This window comes from Hyperolius riggenbachi, chromosome 9 (genome assembly GCF_040937935.1).
Source record: "Hyperolius riggenbachi isolate aHypRig1 chromosome 9, aHypRig1.pri, whole genome shotgun sequence".
Taxonomy (NCBI): Eukaryota; Metazoa; Chordata; class Amphibia; order Anura; family Hyperoliidae; genus Hyperolius; species Hyperolius riggenbachi.
In genome coordinates, this window is record NC_090654.1 from 219,354,638 (window position 1) to 219,373,590 (window position 18,953).

General features: G+C 45.1%; 1 protein-coding gene across 4 annotated transcripts in view; it reads right to left on the bottom strand.

Moving 5' to 3' along the window:
- Positions 1-18,953, bottom strand: part of TTC6 (tetratricopeptide repeat domain 6) — a 201,699-nt gene that overhangs the window by 143,162 nt on the left and 39,584 nt on the right. For all 4 annotated transcript variants that reach the window (XM_068254020.1, XM_068254019.1, XM_068254018.1 and 1 more), the window contains exon 6: positions 10,976-11,179. In XM_068254020.1, coding sequence (XP_068110121.1) covers positions 10,976-11,179 — 204 coding nt within the window. The remainder of the gene's footprint in view (positions 1-10,975; positions 11,180-18,953) is intronic.

Here is an 18,953-nt window from a genome sequence, read left to right on the forward strand (position 1 = left end):
TGTTGTGCGATGGAAGCATCCGATCTGACGTGAGGTCATCTGCGCATTATCGCTCAGCACCTGCAGTGTTGTGCGATGGAAGCATCCGATCTGACGTGAGGTCATCTGCGCATTATCGCTCAGCATCTGCAGTGTTGTGCGATGGAAGCATCCGATCTGACGTGAGGTCATCTGCGCATTATCGCTCAGCATCTGCAGTGTTGTGCGATGGAAGCATCCGATCTGACGTGAGGTCATCTGCGCATTATCGCTCAGCATCTGCAGTGTTGTGCGATGGAAGCATCCGATCTGACGTGAGGTCATCTGCGCATTATCGCTCAGCATCTGCAGTGTTGTGCGATGGAAGCATCCGATCTGACGTGAGGTCATCTGCGCATTATCGCTCAGCATCTGCAGTGTTGTGCGATGGAAGCATCCGATCTGACGTGAGGTCATCTGCGCATTATCGCTCAGCATCTGCAGTGTTGTGCGATGGAAGCATCCGATCTGACGTGAGGTCATCTGCGCATTATCGCTCAGCACCTGCAGTGTTGTGCGATGGAAGCATCCGATCTGACGTGAGGTCATCTGCGCATTATCGCTCAGCATCTGCAGTGTTGTGCGATGGAAGCATCCGATCTGACGTGAGGTCATCTGCGCATTATCGCTCAGCATCTGCAGTGTTGTGCAATGGAAGCATCCGATCTGACGCGAGGTCATCAGCGCGTTGTGGCTCAGCATCTGCAGTGTTGTGCGATGGAAGCATCCGATCTGACGTGAGATCATCTGCGCATTATCGCTCAGCATCTGCAGTGTTGTGCGATGGAAGCATCCGATCTGACGTGAGGTCATCTGCGCATTATCGCTCGGCATCTGCAGTGTCGTGCGATGGAAGGATCCGCTCTGACGTGAGGTCATCTGCGCATTATCGCTCAGCATCTGCAGTGTTGTGCGATGGAAGCATCCGATCTGACGCGAGGTCATCAGCGCGTTGTGGCTCAGCATCTGCAGTGTCGTGCGATGGAAGCATCTGATCTGACGTGAGGTCATCTGCGCATTATCGCTCAGCATCTGCAGTGTTGTGCGATGGAAGCATCCGATCTGACGTGAGGTCATCTGCGCATTATCGCTCAGCATCTGCAGTGTTGTGCGATGGAAGCATCCGATCTGACGTGAGGTCATCTGTGCATTATCGCTCAGCATCTGCAGTGTTGTGCAATGGAAGCATCCGATCTGACGCGAGGTCATCAGCGCGTTGTGGCTCAGCATCTGCAGTGTTGTGCGATGGAAGCATCCGATCTGACGTGAGGTCATCTGCGCATTATCGCTCAGCATCTGCAGTGTTGTGCGATGGAAGCATCCGATCTGACGTGAGGTCATCTGCGCATTTTCGCTCAGCATCTGCAGTGTTGTGCGATGGAAGCATCCGATCTGACGTGAGGTCATCTGCGCATTATCTCTCAGCATCTGCAGTGTTGTGCGATGGAAGCATCCGATCTGACGCGAGGTCACCTGCGCATTATCGCTCAGCATCTGCAGTGTTGTGCGATGGAAGCATCCGATCTGACGCGAGGTCATCTGCGCATTATCGCTCAGCATCTGCAGTGTTGTGCGATGGAAGCATCCGATCTGACGCGAGGTCATCTGCGCATTATCGCTCAGCATCTGCAGTGTTGTGCGATGACCAGAAGTCATGCCGCAGATAAATTTTACATTTTTTCACGTTCGCGTTGCAGCGCGCATGCGCAAAAGCAAATTTTTTCAATACACTTGCTTGCAATGCGTATTTCCGCCACAGGAAGTAAGTGCTAAAGAGCCTTAATTGTGATTTGATTTGGTGCCAAAAATTACATTAAAAGGTGGTCACACACTATACAATTAAGAGATCCAATTTTTCACCAATTCGATAATTTTGATCGGTTGTTCCAAAAAATCGAGAGCTTTTCCTTGGTTTTCGGTCGATAAATCCGATTGAACGTCCGATTTTTGGAGATTGGACATGTTAGAAATTATATTCCCACTTTATCAAGAATTGTATGGTGTGTGATGGATTGTCAATTACTTGATGTACAGATCCAATCAATTTTTTTCTGAGCTTTCAATTATTTTATTCATGATTGAGGAAAAATTTAACATAGGTGTGTGGGACATTGGTCAGATTTTTGAATTGTTACAATCAGTCAGAAAAATTGATTGCTATTCTTGAATTGAACAGATAATTAAAGGTAGCCACACACCATACAATGGGCTTGCTGCTAAAGCAGCGCGGCTTAATGACCCATAGCGCGCCCTATGCACACCTTACATAGCAAAGTAAATTAATACAGTAGCGGCTGAGAGTAAAGTATTGCGGTAGCGATACTTCACAGAAACAGGGCCACCCGCATTTAATGTTATGCGCATTGCTTTGCACATTGCAATGCGCGTAACTAAGGAAGGCACACTCCTTAGGGCCGGTACACACTTGCGGTTCCCTGCCAAACGGACCGGATGACCTGACCGGATCCGGACCGGATCCGGATCGGAACCGTACGGTTCTGATCCGGATCCGATCCGGATCCGGTCAGGTTGCATCAGGTGTTCATCAGGATGCGATCCGGATCCGTTTGGCAAAAGATAGTAGAAACCGAATAAAAATGTTGGGGTCTGGGAGGTCAGCAGAAGGTGGACCTGTGGAATGAGGCCCTCCGCTGTTTAGCACTCACCTCCACCTCCGACATACTGCCAACATCTCCAGCACGTTTAAAGTCACTGCTGCTCCACTCCAAAATGCTTGCCCATGTGTCCCCATCCAAAATCGCCGCTACAATACGCATAGGAAGTGGGGTAGAACATCCGGATTTTTAGCCAGTGTGTTGTGCGCTCTCCGGTTCTCATTGGTTTGTATTGGCCGGATGGTGCAGTCCGGCTCCGCTCCGGATACGGCTGCCGGAGGAGCCGGACCAAAAAATAGCGCATGTTGGGTCTTATGCCGGAGTCCGGATCCGGTCCGGACGAAACGGACGCATGTGAACGGACGCATAGGCTTTCATTGCTATGCCGTGCGTCCGTTCCGTCCGTTCTGCATGTGGTCCGGCTCCGGCACGGCGATTCCGGACGGCGACCGCTAATGTGAACCGGGCCTTACCTGGCAGCGCGCACTGCTATGTAAGGTGTGCATAGGGCACGCTACTGGTCATTAAGCCGTGCTGCTGCTTGATGAAACAAGCCCAATTTTTTAAATATCTTTAAAATATCTTTATTTATCTATATTTTTAAATATCTGTTCAATTCAAGAATAGCAATCAATTTTTCTGACTGATTGTAACAATTCAAAAATCTGACCAGTGTACCACACACCTATGTTCAATTTTCCCCCAAACATTAATAAAATAATTGAAAGCTCAGAAAAAATTGATTGGAACTGTACATCAAGTAATTGACAATCCATCACACATCATACAATTCTTGATAAAGTTGGTCTAAAGTTTCTAACCCAACCTCCAGAAATCGGGAAAAAAAAAACAGGAAATCCGATATGATTTCTTGATTGAAAGCAAAGAAAAGTTCTCGATTTTTGGGGGGCAACCGATCGTAATTATCAAATTAGTGAAAAATTGGATCTTTTAATTGTATGGTGTGTGGCCACCTTAAAGGGAACCTAAACTGATAAGGATATGGATTTTTCCTTTTTCAATAATACTAGTTGCCTGACTCTCCTACTGATCCTGTGTTTCTAATACTTTTAGCCACAGCCCCTGAACAAGCATGCAGATAAGGTACTCTGACTGAAGTCAGACTGGATTACCTGCATGCTTGTTTCAGGTGTGTGATTCAGCCACTACTGCAACCAAAGAGATCAACAGGATTGCCAGGCAACTGGTATTGTTTAAAAGGAAACATCCATATCCCTCTCAGTTTATGTTCCCTTTAAAGGCTATTCTACAAAGCTTGTTTTTAGTGTTGCGGTGTGATGCAATCATCTGATCGCACCGCAATTAAAAAGGCTGGTTGTTGATGTGACACTGACCTCAATCACCCTGTAGCAGTTCCGTCTTCTGGTCTCACCCTGAGCAAATCGGAGGCATGTGTCTCATGTCTATGGGCTCCTTTGTTGGAATCCACCTGAGATCAGCACATGAGCTGTTCTCTGGTACAGCCTCACCCCGCCCCGGCACCTCTGTTATCTTAAGAAAACAACAGATTATGGGTTACAAATTGCAACCTGGCTGACTGACATTGCTTTTTAAAGATCCATCTGCTGGAGATGTCACGTCACCACACAGGCATCTTGATCACCAGCTAATCCTGGTAAAGCCAGCAGGTTAAAAATTGATAACAAGTAATGCCAGGTTTGGAGGACTTTTATGAATGGATAAAGATACAAAAATTCTGATTTTTGTACTTTCGAAAGCATTCCTAAATGGAGAGATTATGAAAGCTGACATGTCTAAAAACATGCTAACTGCCTGCCAACAATGGATTATTTTGGCTTCTGTAGTTTCTGAGTCACCCACCAGAAACATGCATGCAGCCAGTGTAGTCAGAACACCTGATCTGCATACTGGTTCTAGGTCAGTTGCTCAAATATTTGAAAGGTACACAAAACCTGCCCCACCTACATTTTTGATGTTACTAGAGGTACACACCTAGCCACTCACTTCACTCCTCCAATGAACTTCTGGTGCTGGTGGTGGGAGTGACACACATGTTTATGCAGCGCTGGTCAAGTATGTTGTTTGACTCCAATGAACTTCGCCTGACCACCCCCCGCATCACCCAGTCCCATGCACGCCTCCAGGACTTCTCAAGAGCTGCTCCAACACAATGGAACTCCCTACCGCCTCCCATTAGGGTTGCACCATCCTTCAACAAAACGCAACTTTTCACCCTGGCCTACCCCCACCCCCCACTGGTGCTCTAAACCCGCAGCTGAATGATGAAATCTGGTCCCCTACCATTTGTGTCCCTACCTCTCCCTCTAGATTGTAAGCCTTTGGCAGGGTCCTCCTTCTTGTGTCTCCTACCTCGATCAACTTACAACGATCCTATAGATCTGTGTAAACTCAACTTGCCCAATCTCCATCCATGCTCCCATCCAGTGAGTGACTAAGCATTTCCTGTACTCATACCATAGCTCCCAACTGTCCCTTTTTCGGAGGGACAGTCCCTCTTTGAGAGCCCTGTCCCTCTTTCCTCCTCATTTGTCCCTCTTTCAGGACTTTGTCCCTCTTTCTATGTAAATATATATACAGTATTTCTCTACTAAAAAGTATGTTTGATTGACTCTAAACTTTATTCCTATCCTTGAAATTGATATATTACTCATTTTAAAATGTTAAAATTAAGGAAAATGAACCGGGATAGAAAGGACCAGTGTGGTTTGAATAATAAAACAACATTTTTCTCATGAAATTTTTATTGTATGCGTGACTAGAGGTGTGACGGGGGCGTGATCAGGGGCGTGGCATAAGTGTCCCTCTTTCCCATCTCAAAAAGTTGGGAGGTATGCTCATACTGTGCTGTGTGGTCTGGTTTGCATGTATTCCTGTATGTCACCCCTTAATATTGTCTGTAACCTTAACTAATGTCCAGCACTGTGTAATATGTTGGTGCTTTATAAATACAATAAATAAATAAATAAATAAAATAAAGGTAGAGGAATGTCATCACAGCTGAGAAACTAACATTTTTTAAAGCAAGGTAAGCAATGGCTGTTTTCACGCTCACGCGGTTGCTGGCGTGTGTATGGGATGAAGAGTGCAGAGACAGAGCCAATGGAGGACACCGACAGGTAAAGTATTCATGCACAGGGCACATTTTGCACTAGGAGGGACAGCACCGGGGTTCCGTCGCGTTCGTCGTTATGCCATTACCGCCACGCACCCCAAGCATGTTGGCCCAACATCTTTCAACATGTCCAATTGATACATACGACCAATTTCAGCCCAAAATTGGTCACATCCTGGATCAGATATGCTCGCTCTTGGCGGCACCGATTCTCATCTGATTCAATTATAATCGAATCGGATGGTTGTCAGGCCATGAAATCACTAGATGTATGGGCACTTTTAGACAAATATGGAGATATACATCTTAAAGGGAAGGTCCAAGCAAAAAAAAAAATGAGTTTCACTTACCTGGGGCTTCTACCAGCCACATGTAGCCATTCTGTGCCCTCGTAGTCACTCACTGCTGCTCCAGTCCCCCGCTGGCAGCGTTCTGACCTCGGAGGTCAGGGCCACATTGCATACATTTTTACGCATTCCAGCTAGTGCAGGAACAAAAATGTACGCGTTGCACCACTAATGCGTAAAAATGTATGTGTTAATGTTCCTGCACTAGCGGGAATGTGTAAAAATGTACGCAATTCTGCCCTGACCTCCGAGGTCAGAAAGCTGCCAGTGGGGGACTGGAGCAGCAGTGAGTGACTACGAGGGCACAGGATGGCTGCATGGGGCTGGTAGAAGCCCCAGGTAAGTGAAACTCATTTTTTTTTTTTGCTTGGACCTTCCCTTTAAGGAAGCTTAAATGGGGAAGATAAGCCCTTTATACAATTACGTTTTTCTCCTGAGTTTTCTCCTAGGAGATCATCTTTCATATTATCTAAAATAACGTTTCAGCACTTATCAACTGAAAAAGTACTAAAAAGTAAGTACAATAGAGTCTCATTCATCCGGCACTGTCAGGGATCGGCTAATGCCAGATAAGTGTGCTTTCTGGTTGCATGAGAATCAATGTTAATAATAGGCCTCAAGTAATACAGTACTATACCCCACTCTATATACATACCATAAATGCTGTGTTAAATGTTAAAATACAGTCATTGAAAGCATATTAACCTTGGGAGAGCCAAGGAACAGTCTTTAACCTCCTTGCCGGTTATCCCGAGCTCAGCTCGGGGTAACCTGCCGCGGAGGATTCCTCAGGCCCTGCTGGGACGATTTGCATAATTTTCTTTTTTTATACACGCAGCTAGCACTTTGCTAGCTGCGTGTCACTTACTATCGCCGCCGCTCCGCGCCGATTCGCCGCTACCCGCCGCATCAGAGGGTGCCCCCCCGAGACCCATGCGCTGCCTGGCCAATCAGTGCCAGGCAGGGCTGAGGGGTGGATCGGGACTCCCTCTGACATCACGACGTCGGTGACGTCATCGCGCGCGTCGCCATGGCGACGGGTGAAGCCCTCATGGAAATCCCGTTCAGAACGGGATTTCCGGATGGGCATATGCGCCGGCGGCGATCGGCGCATACGGGTGGACGCCGCAGGGAGGGGGGAAGCATGTAGCTAGCGCTAGGCTATCTACATGCTAAAAAAAAAAAATATGCAAAAAAACACCCTCCCTGCCGTGCGCAGCTAATTTTTAGAACGGCAGGGAGGTTAAAGTGACACTGATGTGAAAAAAAAAATGATACAATAAATTGTATGTGTAGCACAGATAATCCATAGAACATTAGTAGCAAAGAAAAGAGTTTCATATGTTTATTTTCAGTTATATAGCTGTTTTTCTATATCAATGCATCATTCTCTAATATTAGCCGTTTACAAATTACACTGGATTTTAAATGATGAAACAAAGCAGAGTTAATGACCCTTTGAACTTTGACCTGACAGAAAAACCTTAAATAAACAACAAACTGTTGAGATAAGTGCTTCAGAAAATAGCACTGCTCTCTGACTAAATTAGTCAGAGAGCTCAGAGAAGCTCTTTTGCATAGATAAAAATTGACGTTTCTTAACTCTTCCTATACTGGAAACAATATGAGACTCATATCTGTACTTCTAATGTTCTATTTCTTAGCTGTACTACACATACAAATCACTATCTCATAAGCTATTTTCACTTCAGATTCCCTTTAAAATGTACCTGAGATGGTGCGAAAGAAAAAATATACATACTTGGGTTTTCCTCCAGCCCCCTCCAGGCTGATCACTCCCTCGCCATCCTACTGTGCCATCTGGATCATCTGTAATTGGCCCCGGGAAGACCTTCATTTGGGGACAGTTGGCGCAGTCCACCTGTGTACGCTCCTTCATCGCACTCCCGTATCCAGGAGCATTCTGTGTCTGCGCAGTAGTACTGTGCAGGTGCAGAATGACCCCGGCAACAAGAATGCAACAGGAGTGGGTGTGCGGCGGGGCCGTGATTGTGCAGTACGCCCTAGACCGGAGGACTTTCCGAGGCCAATTATGGACAACCCAGACAGCACAGGAGGACAGCAAAAAAGCAATCAGCCTGGAGGGGGCTGGAAGAAGCCCCATGTATGTATAATTTTTTTTTCTTTTGAACCATCTCAGGTTTCCTTTAAGCACAGCAGAGCCCACAATTAGCCTAAGCACTGCTGGTTGGTTGAGACAGCTGGTTAGTTGAGTTGCGGATAACCACGACTCTATGGTACAAAAGTAATAACAAACTTAATTTGAGTATATTCTTGCATGCTGAGAGCTTTGAATGTATTTTTTGGCAAGGTTTGAAATATCTCCTTGGAGAAAAAAATTAGAAGAAAAGTTAATAGGAAAAGGCCCACTACCTTTGACACAGGAGACATACGCAATTCACTTTTCATCCTCTGATTAAAATAACTTTCAGCACTCTTCAACAGAAAAAGTACCAAAAAGTAAGTGAGGAGTATTTTCTTGCTTGCTGGTGGCTTAAAAGACATTTTATTGATAAAGTGTGAAATTATCATCTAGGAGAAAACTTGCCAGTGGCGCATTCACCACGTCGGGTATGTGTGACGTCACACACGCATCTGGTGCCACACAGGGTTGACGGCGGAAGCAAGGAGTGGCGTCAGCGGGACAGGTGAGCCATCACACTGACAGCGCGGGGGGGGGGGGGGGGGGTGTTGGGGTCCTTGTACATTTGGGGGCAAACAGGCATGTGGCATCTGTTGCGCCTATAGTCAGGTTCGTAGCTTGTCGCTATATCAAATGTCATTACCACACATGCGATAAAGCACTTGCAACCCAGATATTTCCAGCATGTCCGAAGCTGATCGAATCATCTATTGGGCATGCTTGTTGCAACACCGATTTTTTTCCAATTCAATAAAATTATTGAATTGGATGGTCGATCAGGCCGCAACATTGGTAGATGTATGGCCACCTTTACTCTTTTTCTTCTGAGTTAGCCAATAAATGGTATTATCCTGATTCAAAACTTCTTGCTTAATTTGTTTTTATCATTGGCTTATTTTTACTTCAGGTTTGCTTTACAACAGAATCTACAGCACATAAGTATAGTCAGTGGGGAGCAATACTACAGACATCTGTGGCCATGTACCAATAAGCAGCAGGTGAATGGTGATGCATTCCTAATGCTCTACCTCATCCATTTGTATCAGAGGATCCCGGACTGGACACAGTGACTGGTGAAAGTAAACACATGAGTCACTGGATGGGTGACATGTGTGGGCCAGAGAGCTGAAGACTGATGGCAGTTCTTGACACACTGGGAACTGAGCATCCTCTGCACACGCTTTCTGTAAGGGGCTCTTTGTCAGTGAGGGAGGGGCTGTCATGGATAAGTGATTTCTTAAGAGAGGCCAAATTCCTACAGGAGAGATAATGATTGTCAACCAATTACACCTGTCTTCAGCACTGTCTGCTGACTACTCACTTCAGGAGCACTGGGGGGAAAGGTTGATCTAGCAGTGTGGTCAGGGAGGTCACAAAGTAAAACGTACACCTAAGCCAGCCATAATCCAGGAGACATACTGTATGTATTTGAGCAGATGCTATCTTTCGCTAGGGAAAAGCCAGATGCATTCTCTGAAGTTTGGGATCCCTGGGTCTTGTGGTCCACTGTCCACTTCAGATAGGCCAACAATTGGGCATTATGAGTGGAATATTTTGTAAAGGGGTGTGCGTCGTTTATGGGTTTGTGCTCAGAACTGGATTTCTGGAAAAGCCACAAAGATTCGGGCCCTGGGCAGCAGAAGCCCAAGAGGGCACCTGAACATGAAATAGGACTTGCTACATTAAAAGAGGAGGCTGAAAATAGGGAGCAATACATGAAAATGGAAATTGATGCCCAAGGGAGCTGTTCATGCAGCCTCCAATACTCCTTGGTGTGTCTTTGAGCAATCTGTCTGGAGGACATTGTTCTTCCTACTCTTCCCTCCTGCTCTTTGTCACTCAGGTTCATCCCTGGGGGAAAAGATTCAGAGCCCAGGCCCCAAATCTATGCTTGTGGGGTCCTAGATGTCAGGTGCCAGCGTGTTCTGCACCCCCTATGGCACGTAGCCACTCAGTCTCTGGAGTCTGGACTCATCTTCTGTAATAGGCACGTCTCCCTCTAGTGTCTAGACACGAGCCCTCTAAATCTCAGACGCTAGAGGGAGCCTACTAGGCTGGCATACGTAATAAAAGAGCGCCTGGATGTTTGGGCAACCAGGAAATACTGATATTCTACTATCAGTATTACGTCTTATCAGTCTGCTGACAGCCTGTATTCACGTACTACTGTCGGCAGAACGACCGCGCCACGGGAGGGTCTGACGGACTCGTCGTTTGTTACAATAGTGCGTGTGTACGCACCTATACAGAGCACATAGCCAGGTAGGAGCACAGCCCTGTGCCCCTGTTGTGTGAATGCTTCACTTTCCCCTTCATTACCAATGTCAGCTGTCCTCACTATTATCTGTATCCAAACTGCTCCAGATCAATCCCGTTGTTAATCGGGAGCAGATCGGACATGTGGGAAATAATCGTCCCATCCAGTCAGTTGGATGGGACATTGGATTGTGCGTACCCAGCATGATGTCTTACCATACTATTACACTGTATTGAGCATGGATAAGGGAGACCTTCCAGGAATACTTCCTTTAAAAATCCTGGGATTACCCCTGCCCCGTACAGACACCCTACCTGACTGCCTGTCCTCTTAAAACATATGGCCACCTACCCTGTGGAGAGTACATTTGAGGACTGCAGAGTGGCTACTCCACTGAGTACTGCTCACATATAAGAAGACTGTCTATCCATAACCAAATGATCAGCTTTAGCAAATTACCTTATTTTGTGTGCAGAGTCATCACATGAGGGGACATCCTCTTCTGGCAAGCAGACATCATTTTCTCCTGTCTGAAGTAGATCAGTGTAATGACCTCTTCTGTCCACTGTGTGACATACTCGTAATGCCAGCTGCATGGTCCTAGGCAGTACATGGCTGGGGGAGACTGTACAGAGATGATGGATTGTTTGATGTTCCCCAGTTCTGTAATAGGACATAAAGACAAAACAAACTTTAGAAAAGTCTGTAGACAATAAGAGATGACAAGGAGATGCTAATGTTCCAAAACCACACCAGTCACATTCAGAGATATGTTATCTAGGTTCACAAATACATAATAATCTAAGTTAAAAAAAAAATGGACAAGAGTCCATCCGGGTTTTTGAGCCTCACTGCTGTTCAATCCAGCGGAAAACAAAGCCACAAGGCCCAAAAAGATCTCCCTGACTCCATCACCTCTGTGATTACTTTTTTGCTTGCTAGGTCAATTATGTTACACAAAACTTTGTTTGCTTTAACTGACCCTCCTCTCACATTATCCCTCCACTACCTACTCCTAACACTAACCTACCTACCTCTACCTACTCCTAAAACCCCTAACACTGACACACACACACACACACACACACACACACACACTTCTGGCCGCTTTGCTTTCACAATACCAAGTGTGTTGCATCCACTATTTATTGCTGTCACCACCATAGCCAGTTTGCTATAACCACTAATGTTTCCATTTACACTATCCCCTAAAGTCGCTTTTTTTTTTCTGGTACCAGGTGTGCTGCAATATTTATTGCTACTGTTTACTGTTATTTTTCTGTGCACCTAAAGTTCTGTTTTGGCACCTGGTTGCTGCTAATTAACACTATACTCAAATCATACCTACCAACTTTTTGAGATGAGTAGGAGGGACATCTTAAGACACCCCCTGCCACACCTCTAATCACACCCTCACCACACCCCCAGCCACGCATACCACTAAAAACTAATAAGCAAAATGTATTTTTAGAGTTCAAACCACACTGGTCCTCTCTATCATCACTAGTTTTTCTTCATATTAACATTTGAAATTGAAAAATATATAAATTTAAAGGACGGGAATAACGTTTGGAGCCAATTACCGGTAACACATGTTTCAGTAGAAAATTATAAGAAAAATATATATATTTACATAAAACTGAACACCAGTCCTGAAAGATGGACAAATGAGGGAGAAAGAGGGACAGGGGGATTTGGCTTTCAAAGAGGGACTGTCCTTCCAAAAGAGTGACAGTTGGGAGCTATGCCCAAATTGTCCAGTAACCACGTGCACCCATATTGTCTGCTTCCATCACCACCTCCCTCCACCAGCAAGTACAGCAAAGCCCCTTATACAACAATCTAAATGGCCTTTTTCGGAAATCCAAAACCTGGGATTAGTGCGCTTGTACAATGAAATAAGTATACCTAATACCATCTAATATACCAATTTTGGAACAGAATACCTCTTTTGACATCCTGGTTAAGAGTCCAAGGCAGCCATTTATAGCTCCAGGCAGCCTTTTCAGGCAGTAAAGGTAATGGCTGGAACCTTTCTGCTGGCCAGTGAAAAGAATGATACCCCTCACGAAAACAAACAGCTTTAAAATTGTATGCTGAACAGCATTTACAGACTAAAGAATCCTGCTAATGTCTGGTGTTTTCACCGTGTAGCTGACCTTTGCTGAGCTGTCACCCTGTCACCTCTGTCCTTTCTCTCAATGGGAAGGCAAGAGAGCCTAGGTTTGGCACGGCCTGCCTGACAGCAGCCCAAGAACTTTCCTCATTGGCAAACATTCCCAGAAGTCTATCAACAGAAAAAAAAAAGATGTTTTGAACACGCTGCAGGTAAAAAGGTGCATGTTTTTATAGCCTCACGTCTCCGCGCTCCAGCTATTTATCACTCTTTATGTGCGGAGACAGAGGAGAGCTGCAGCTCTGTGTGTGGCCGCTCAGAAGCACAACCTGAAAAATATTTTTTTGCTTTGTGAGTGTTGGAGAGGAGAGGCAGAAATGTCAGCGCATTTCTCTGCCATTGATAATCTGACAGTAAGTATATATTGAGGTTCCACGGCCTTTGTCTCTGCTGTTATTTGTGAATAATCTGGCCTAGCTGAAGCGGTCCCAGAGGGCTGCAGATAAGTAAGGACATGTATGGGGTCACCAAAATGCCAGGGTGTTTGCTTCAGAAAAATCAGGCTCTTTTTTATGAAATTGTCTTGCAGTGAGTTAATAAAAGCAGTTTATTGGTCCATAAAGGTTACAAGACTGGTTGAAAAACATTATTCTGCTCGAGTCAGGAAATATTTGGAATTGATCCATTACTGCCTGGTGGTATAATACTGTTAAGGGGTAAGTGACCCAAAATGACAGTTTAGTGTATATTGAAGTGGACCTAAAATGTAAAAATAAATTCCACGCTGTCAACACGCTGTCTTCAAAAGCCATAATAGAGTAGCAAAAATAAATGTGCCAGAAAATACAAGTCTTGCTGTTTAGCCACGCCCCCTGCTGAGGTAAGTTTTCTGGTCACGGTTCAGTGCGCTGACACCTCCTCTGCTGTTTAGCACCAGGAAATTTGGGTGCAGGGTGAAGCTGAAAAACGGCTCACCCTGCTCCTGCAAAAGAGTCGGCGGCGTTAATAACTAATCACCCTCCCGGCCACCTTGGACTGTGGGGTAAACCATGATTGGACTGCCAGCTATTGATAGTGGCTGAATAACGCTGTCTTTATCATAATTTGGGCTCTGTCTCTTGACAGCGTCTAAATTACTGCCTATAGCTATAATTCCCATTCTGGCCTATGGCGGCCTATGTTACCGCTTCCATATAGTATGAGGGCCAACAGATTTTGAATACTATGAACAGATTGTGTAAGTAAGCTCTCAAACTACATAGAGGAGATAAAATTGGGAAATCAAAATTGGATATGTGTACGCAGTTGTGACTATTTCTTTTTATCAGGCTAGGTTCACAATGGTCAGTTGAAGGGATGAGCGAGGGATTAAAAATGGATTAAAGAGAACCTGAGGTGTGTTTGAAGAATGTTATCTGCATACAGAGGCTGGATCTGCCTATACAGCCCAGCCTCTGTTGCTATTCCAAACCCCCCTAATGTCCCCCTGCACTCTGCAATCAGACATAGATCACAGCTGCGCTGTGCGTGCTGTGTTTACATCTGTAGTGTCAGTCTCAGCTGCTCCCCCGCCTCCTGCAGAGCTCCGGTCCCTGCCCCCGTCCCTTCCCTCTAATTAGCGGGGAGGGAAGGGAGGCAGGGGGGGACCGGAGTTCTGCAGGAGGTGGGGAGAGCAGCAGACTGACACTGTAGAGATAAACACAGCCAGCTCTGACAAGCTGTTTGTCAGCAGCGAGGCTGTGATTTATGAGGGATTGCAGAGTGCAGGGGGACCTTAGGGGGGTTTGGGATAGCAACAGAGGCTGGGCTGTATAGGCAGATCCAGCCTCTGTATGCAGATAACATTCTTCAAACCCACCTCGGGTTCTCTTTAAATCCAAATGGGTTTCATTCAGATTTCATCCTCCTAATTATTGCACCTGAGCAGGGGTGTGTGCGGGGGTGTAAACTTACCCAGCAGGCGTCTTCTTTAACTCGTCCCTTGGCGCCTCCCACGCTGCGTTCCAAGCCACGTCACGTGACTACAAACACTTCCTCCTTCCGGGTTGAAGGAGGAAGTGTTTGTAGTCACGTGACGTGGCTTGGAATGCAGCGTGGGAGGCGCCGTGGGACGGGTTAAAGAAGACGCCTGCAGGGTAAGTTTATACCCCCGCACACACCCCTGCTCGGGTGCAATAATTAGGAGGATAAAATCCGAATGAAACCCATTCGTATTTCATCCGTTTTGAATCCGTCGCTCATCCCTGGTCAGTTGCATTGCAGAATAATTCTGCATGTCAACTCACTGCCCATATAATTCTATGCGGCTGTTTACAATAAAGCATTGTAACTGATCATGGTATTTTAACAAGCTGCAGGCAGGCTTTGCATTTAAATCTATGTCCAGTCTCCACTGTAGTTCACACACATTTTAATGCGTGTTATGCAGTTGACTAGTGTGAATCCAGCCTCATTCAAAAATAACATTCTATTTCTCTGTGCATTAAGATCCAGAAAACTTTCAGAAATGCTATACATTCACATGCAGCCAGGATATGCAGTCCGGTTACAGCTGCAGCATTACTAAGAGAACATCTCACCTAGGAACTGAATTTTGCACACACTATTAGCAGGCAGCAGCACTGCTTGTTATCCAGCTTTTATTCAGTTAGGGCCGGTTCACATGGGTTTCTGCTTGGCAGGCCCGGATTTACCTCACAGGAGCCTATAGGCACAGATGGCCTGTGCACCTTAGACTTCGCCCTTCATGAACCTACAACCCCCCACCAAACTGCACTGCAAGCGTGCTGGCTGGTCCAGCTGTCACTTCTCCCTTACTTCCTTCGCCTATTATAGGATGCTACAGGTGCCCGTTAGTATTAGGTAGCCAGAAGTACCTTTAATAGTAACTAGTGACTGCGGCGAGGACATTATATCTACACCCCGCAGGACTTCAGTTCCTGCGCAGAGGCGTAGATATTCGTCTAGTTAGAGGAGAGATGAATGAAAGAGAAAGCATAGTACACAAATAGGAAATAATGTGCGAGGACATCTTGTGGCCGAATAGTAAAATTACACCTACAGTCATTTATTTTAATAAAAAGACCCTTATATGCATTTAAAGTTAACTCCTTCCCTCCCACACTCTCCCATAGTACCCAAATAAATTCTATGCATATTAAAAAAAAAAAGACAAATAAAAAAAAATAGATAAATAGTTACCTTAGGGACTGACCACTTCAGGACCACAGGCTTTGCCCCTCCACAAATATTTTTGTCTTTATTTTCCTAATATTTTTTACTATTTTTCTTTTTTTTCCTCTTCTCCCCCCGCCAGCCAATCAGCGCGACCAACTGTGATAGGCTTCACAGCGTATCGCTTTTGTCCCTCTGGAGAGGACAGCTGAGTGACACGGTTGTCCCCTGTACACCGCTGCCTTAGATGGCAGCGCTATACGTAGTAAATAGACAGCCGGCTAAGAGTCTTCGAGCGGCGAGCGTCACTGGGAGACTGAAGGCGAAGTAGAGCTCCGTCTACCAAGTGGAGATGCGCACGCAGCGTGCACGCGATCTCCTGCAAAAGCAGACCCAGGACTTTACGCCAAACGATGTTAGGCGGTCCTGGGGCTGCCGCCCCGTGCACGCCCGTTGGCATGATGCGGTCCTAAAGGAGTTAATATGTATGTCAAAAGGGTATATTAATGTTAATTATAAAATTATGGGCTTGTAATTAGTGATGGATGCAAAATTGAAAAAAATGCACCTTTATTTCTAAATAAAATATTGGCGCCATACATTGTACTAGGGAAATATTTTAAATGCTTTCAATAACCGGAACAAATGGGTAAAGAAGATGTATGGGTTTTAATTATGGTAGCATGTATTTGAAAAATTTAATGGCTGAAAACTGAGAAATAATGATTTTTTTTTCCAGTTTTTTCTTAACTTTCCTATTAAAATGTATTTAGAATAAAATAATTCTTAGCAAAATGTACCACCCAAAGAAAGTCTTGCAGGTGGTGAAAAAAAACAAGATATAGATCGTTTCATTGTGATAAGTAGTAATAAAGTTATAGGCGAATGAATGGAAAGAGCGCTGAAAGGTGAAAATTGCTCTGGTAGAGAAAGGGAAAAACCCCTTAGTAGGAAAGTGGTTAAGTAGCTAGAGGTGCCACCAAGTATTAAATAGCCAGAAAAACCTCAGTATAAAGTAGCTAGAGGTGCCCCTAACAACTGAAGGGCGATCTCATCAGTGGAATGCTGAAACCAGGGTGAGTCACCTCTCGTTTATACTCTCATCAGGACTCTGCATAGGGAAGGAGGGAGACACTAATCAGGTCCGATCTGATTTCAATCTGTTTTTAGATCGATTTTTTCATAGAAGTGTATGAAAATGAATCGAAAAACTATCAGAGAATCGATCGGCCAGGAAATCTGCCAAAAAAAACCTCATTGTGTATTCCCAGCATTGGACTGGCCCAGTTTCAAGCCGTACACAACTTGAATGAAAGCCAGAAAAATTTGCATCTCATTGACCTGCATAAACCATTCACTTCTCTTGGGCAAACATGTATTTACTCGGCAGAAACCCTGGAGACAGCCATACCTTGGCAGAACAATAGTGATCAGCTGAGTAAATAAATTCTGGACCACTGATGACCCTTCCCTACATCAAGATAAGCCAGCCTGGGAGTGTATAGTGATTACAGCTCATCCAAACTCACTTCCCAATCCTTGTAAAGGGGCCCATACACCTAACGATTTTCCCGCCGATATACGGGCGATTCGATCACAGTGATCGAATCGGCTGTGAAATCACTGCGTACACCGCTGACAGAACGATCGATTTCCGTCCGAAATCAATCGTTCCCGTCGATTCCCGACGATCCGTCCATGCGGAAGATTTTTCTCGATCGCCGGCGGTACGGGAGTGTGTCGATAGCGGCGTTCAAATGCCCGACGACCGACGCAATACAGCGGGTATACATTACCTGTTCCGGCCGGCGCGAATCCCCGCTGTCATTGCTGTCTTCTCCGCTCTGGTCTGGTCTGGTCTCCGGCATGCTTCACTTCTTCCTGCCCGGCAGGAAGTTTAAACAGTAGAGGGCGCAGGAAGAAGTGAAGCATGACCAGACCAGAGCGGAGAAGAAGACAGCAGAGACCTGGGGAGTCGCGCCGGCGGAGCAGGTAATGTATGCGGGGGGGGGGGGGAGGGGGGTTCCGCGGCAGCACCACCACCACCACAGATTGTGAACGGTTTCAAGCTGAAATCGATTCCCAATCTGTTTGCAGTAAAGGTGGCCATACGATCCCTCTCTGATCAGATTAGATCAGAGAGGGATCTATCTGTTGGTCGAATCTGATGGCAAATCGACCAGTGTATGGCCACCTTAACATTGTCTGATTCAGGTGACAATCATCTCATGTCTATCGGCAACCAAATCATCATTTTAGGTTACATATGTATTGGATCTCATCATAGGAGTATACAAACCCTTCCACTTTTGAGTACCACTAATCTCTATGACCTTCACACTTGATCAGTGTTTTATGAAACTATTTTTTTTTTGTAAATTCTTTATTTATAAAATATATATATATATATATATATATATATATATATATATATATATATATATTCTCTTTTATGCTGGGTACACATGATGCGTTTTTTGGTCGATCTTCCGTCTGATCGATTTCCAATTCAATTTTCCGATCAATTTCGGATTCGATTCCATTATCTTTTCTTATCTATTTCCATTCATTTCTATGAGAAATCGATCAGAAAAACAATCAAAAATAAGATCGGACATGTCGGAAATGATCTATCGAACTATCTATCTAACACAAAATTGTATGGTGTGTACCTAGCATTACATTTCCATCACAGCAATAAAGGCAAAAAACAACATCTGTCATAAATGTCAGATCAAACATTAACAAAGAGAGCAGCAAACCAGCGCTGCTAACAAATGTTTATACACATAACAGAAAAAATACAGTGGCTTGCAAAAGTATTCGGCCCCCTTGAAGTTTTCCACATTTTGTCACATTACTGCCACAAACATGAATCAATTTTATTGGAATTCCACGTGAAAGACCAATACAAAGTGGAGTACACGTGAGAAGTGGAATGAAAATCATACATTATTCCAAACACGACTGCAAAGTGGGGTGTGCATAATTATTCAGCCCCCTGAGACAATACTTTGTAGAACCACCTTTTGCTGCAATTACAGCTGCCAGTGTTTTAGGGTATGTCTCTACCAGCTTTGTACATCTAGAGACTGAAATCCTTGCCCATTCTTCTTTGCAAAACAGCTCCAGTTCAGTCAGATTAGA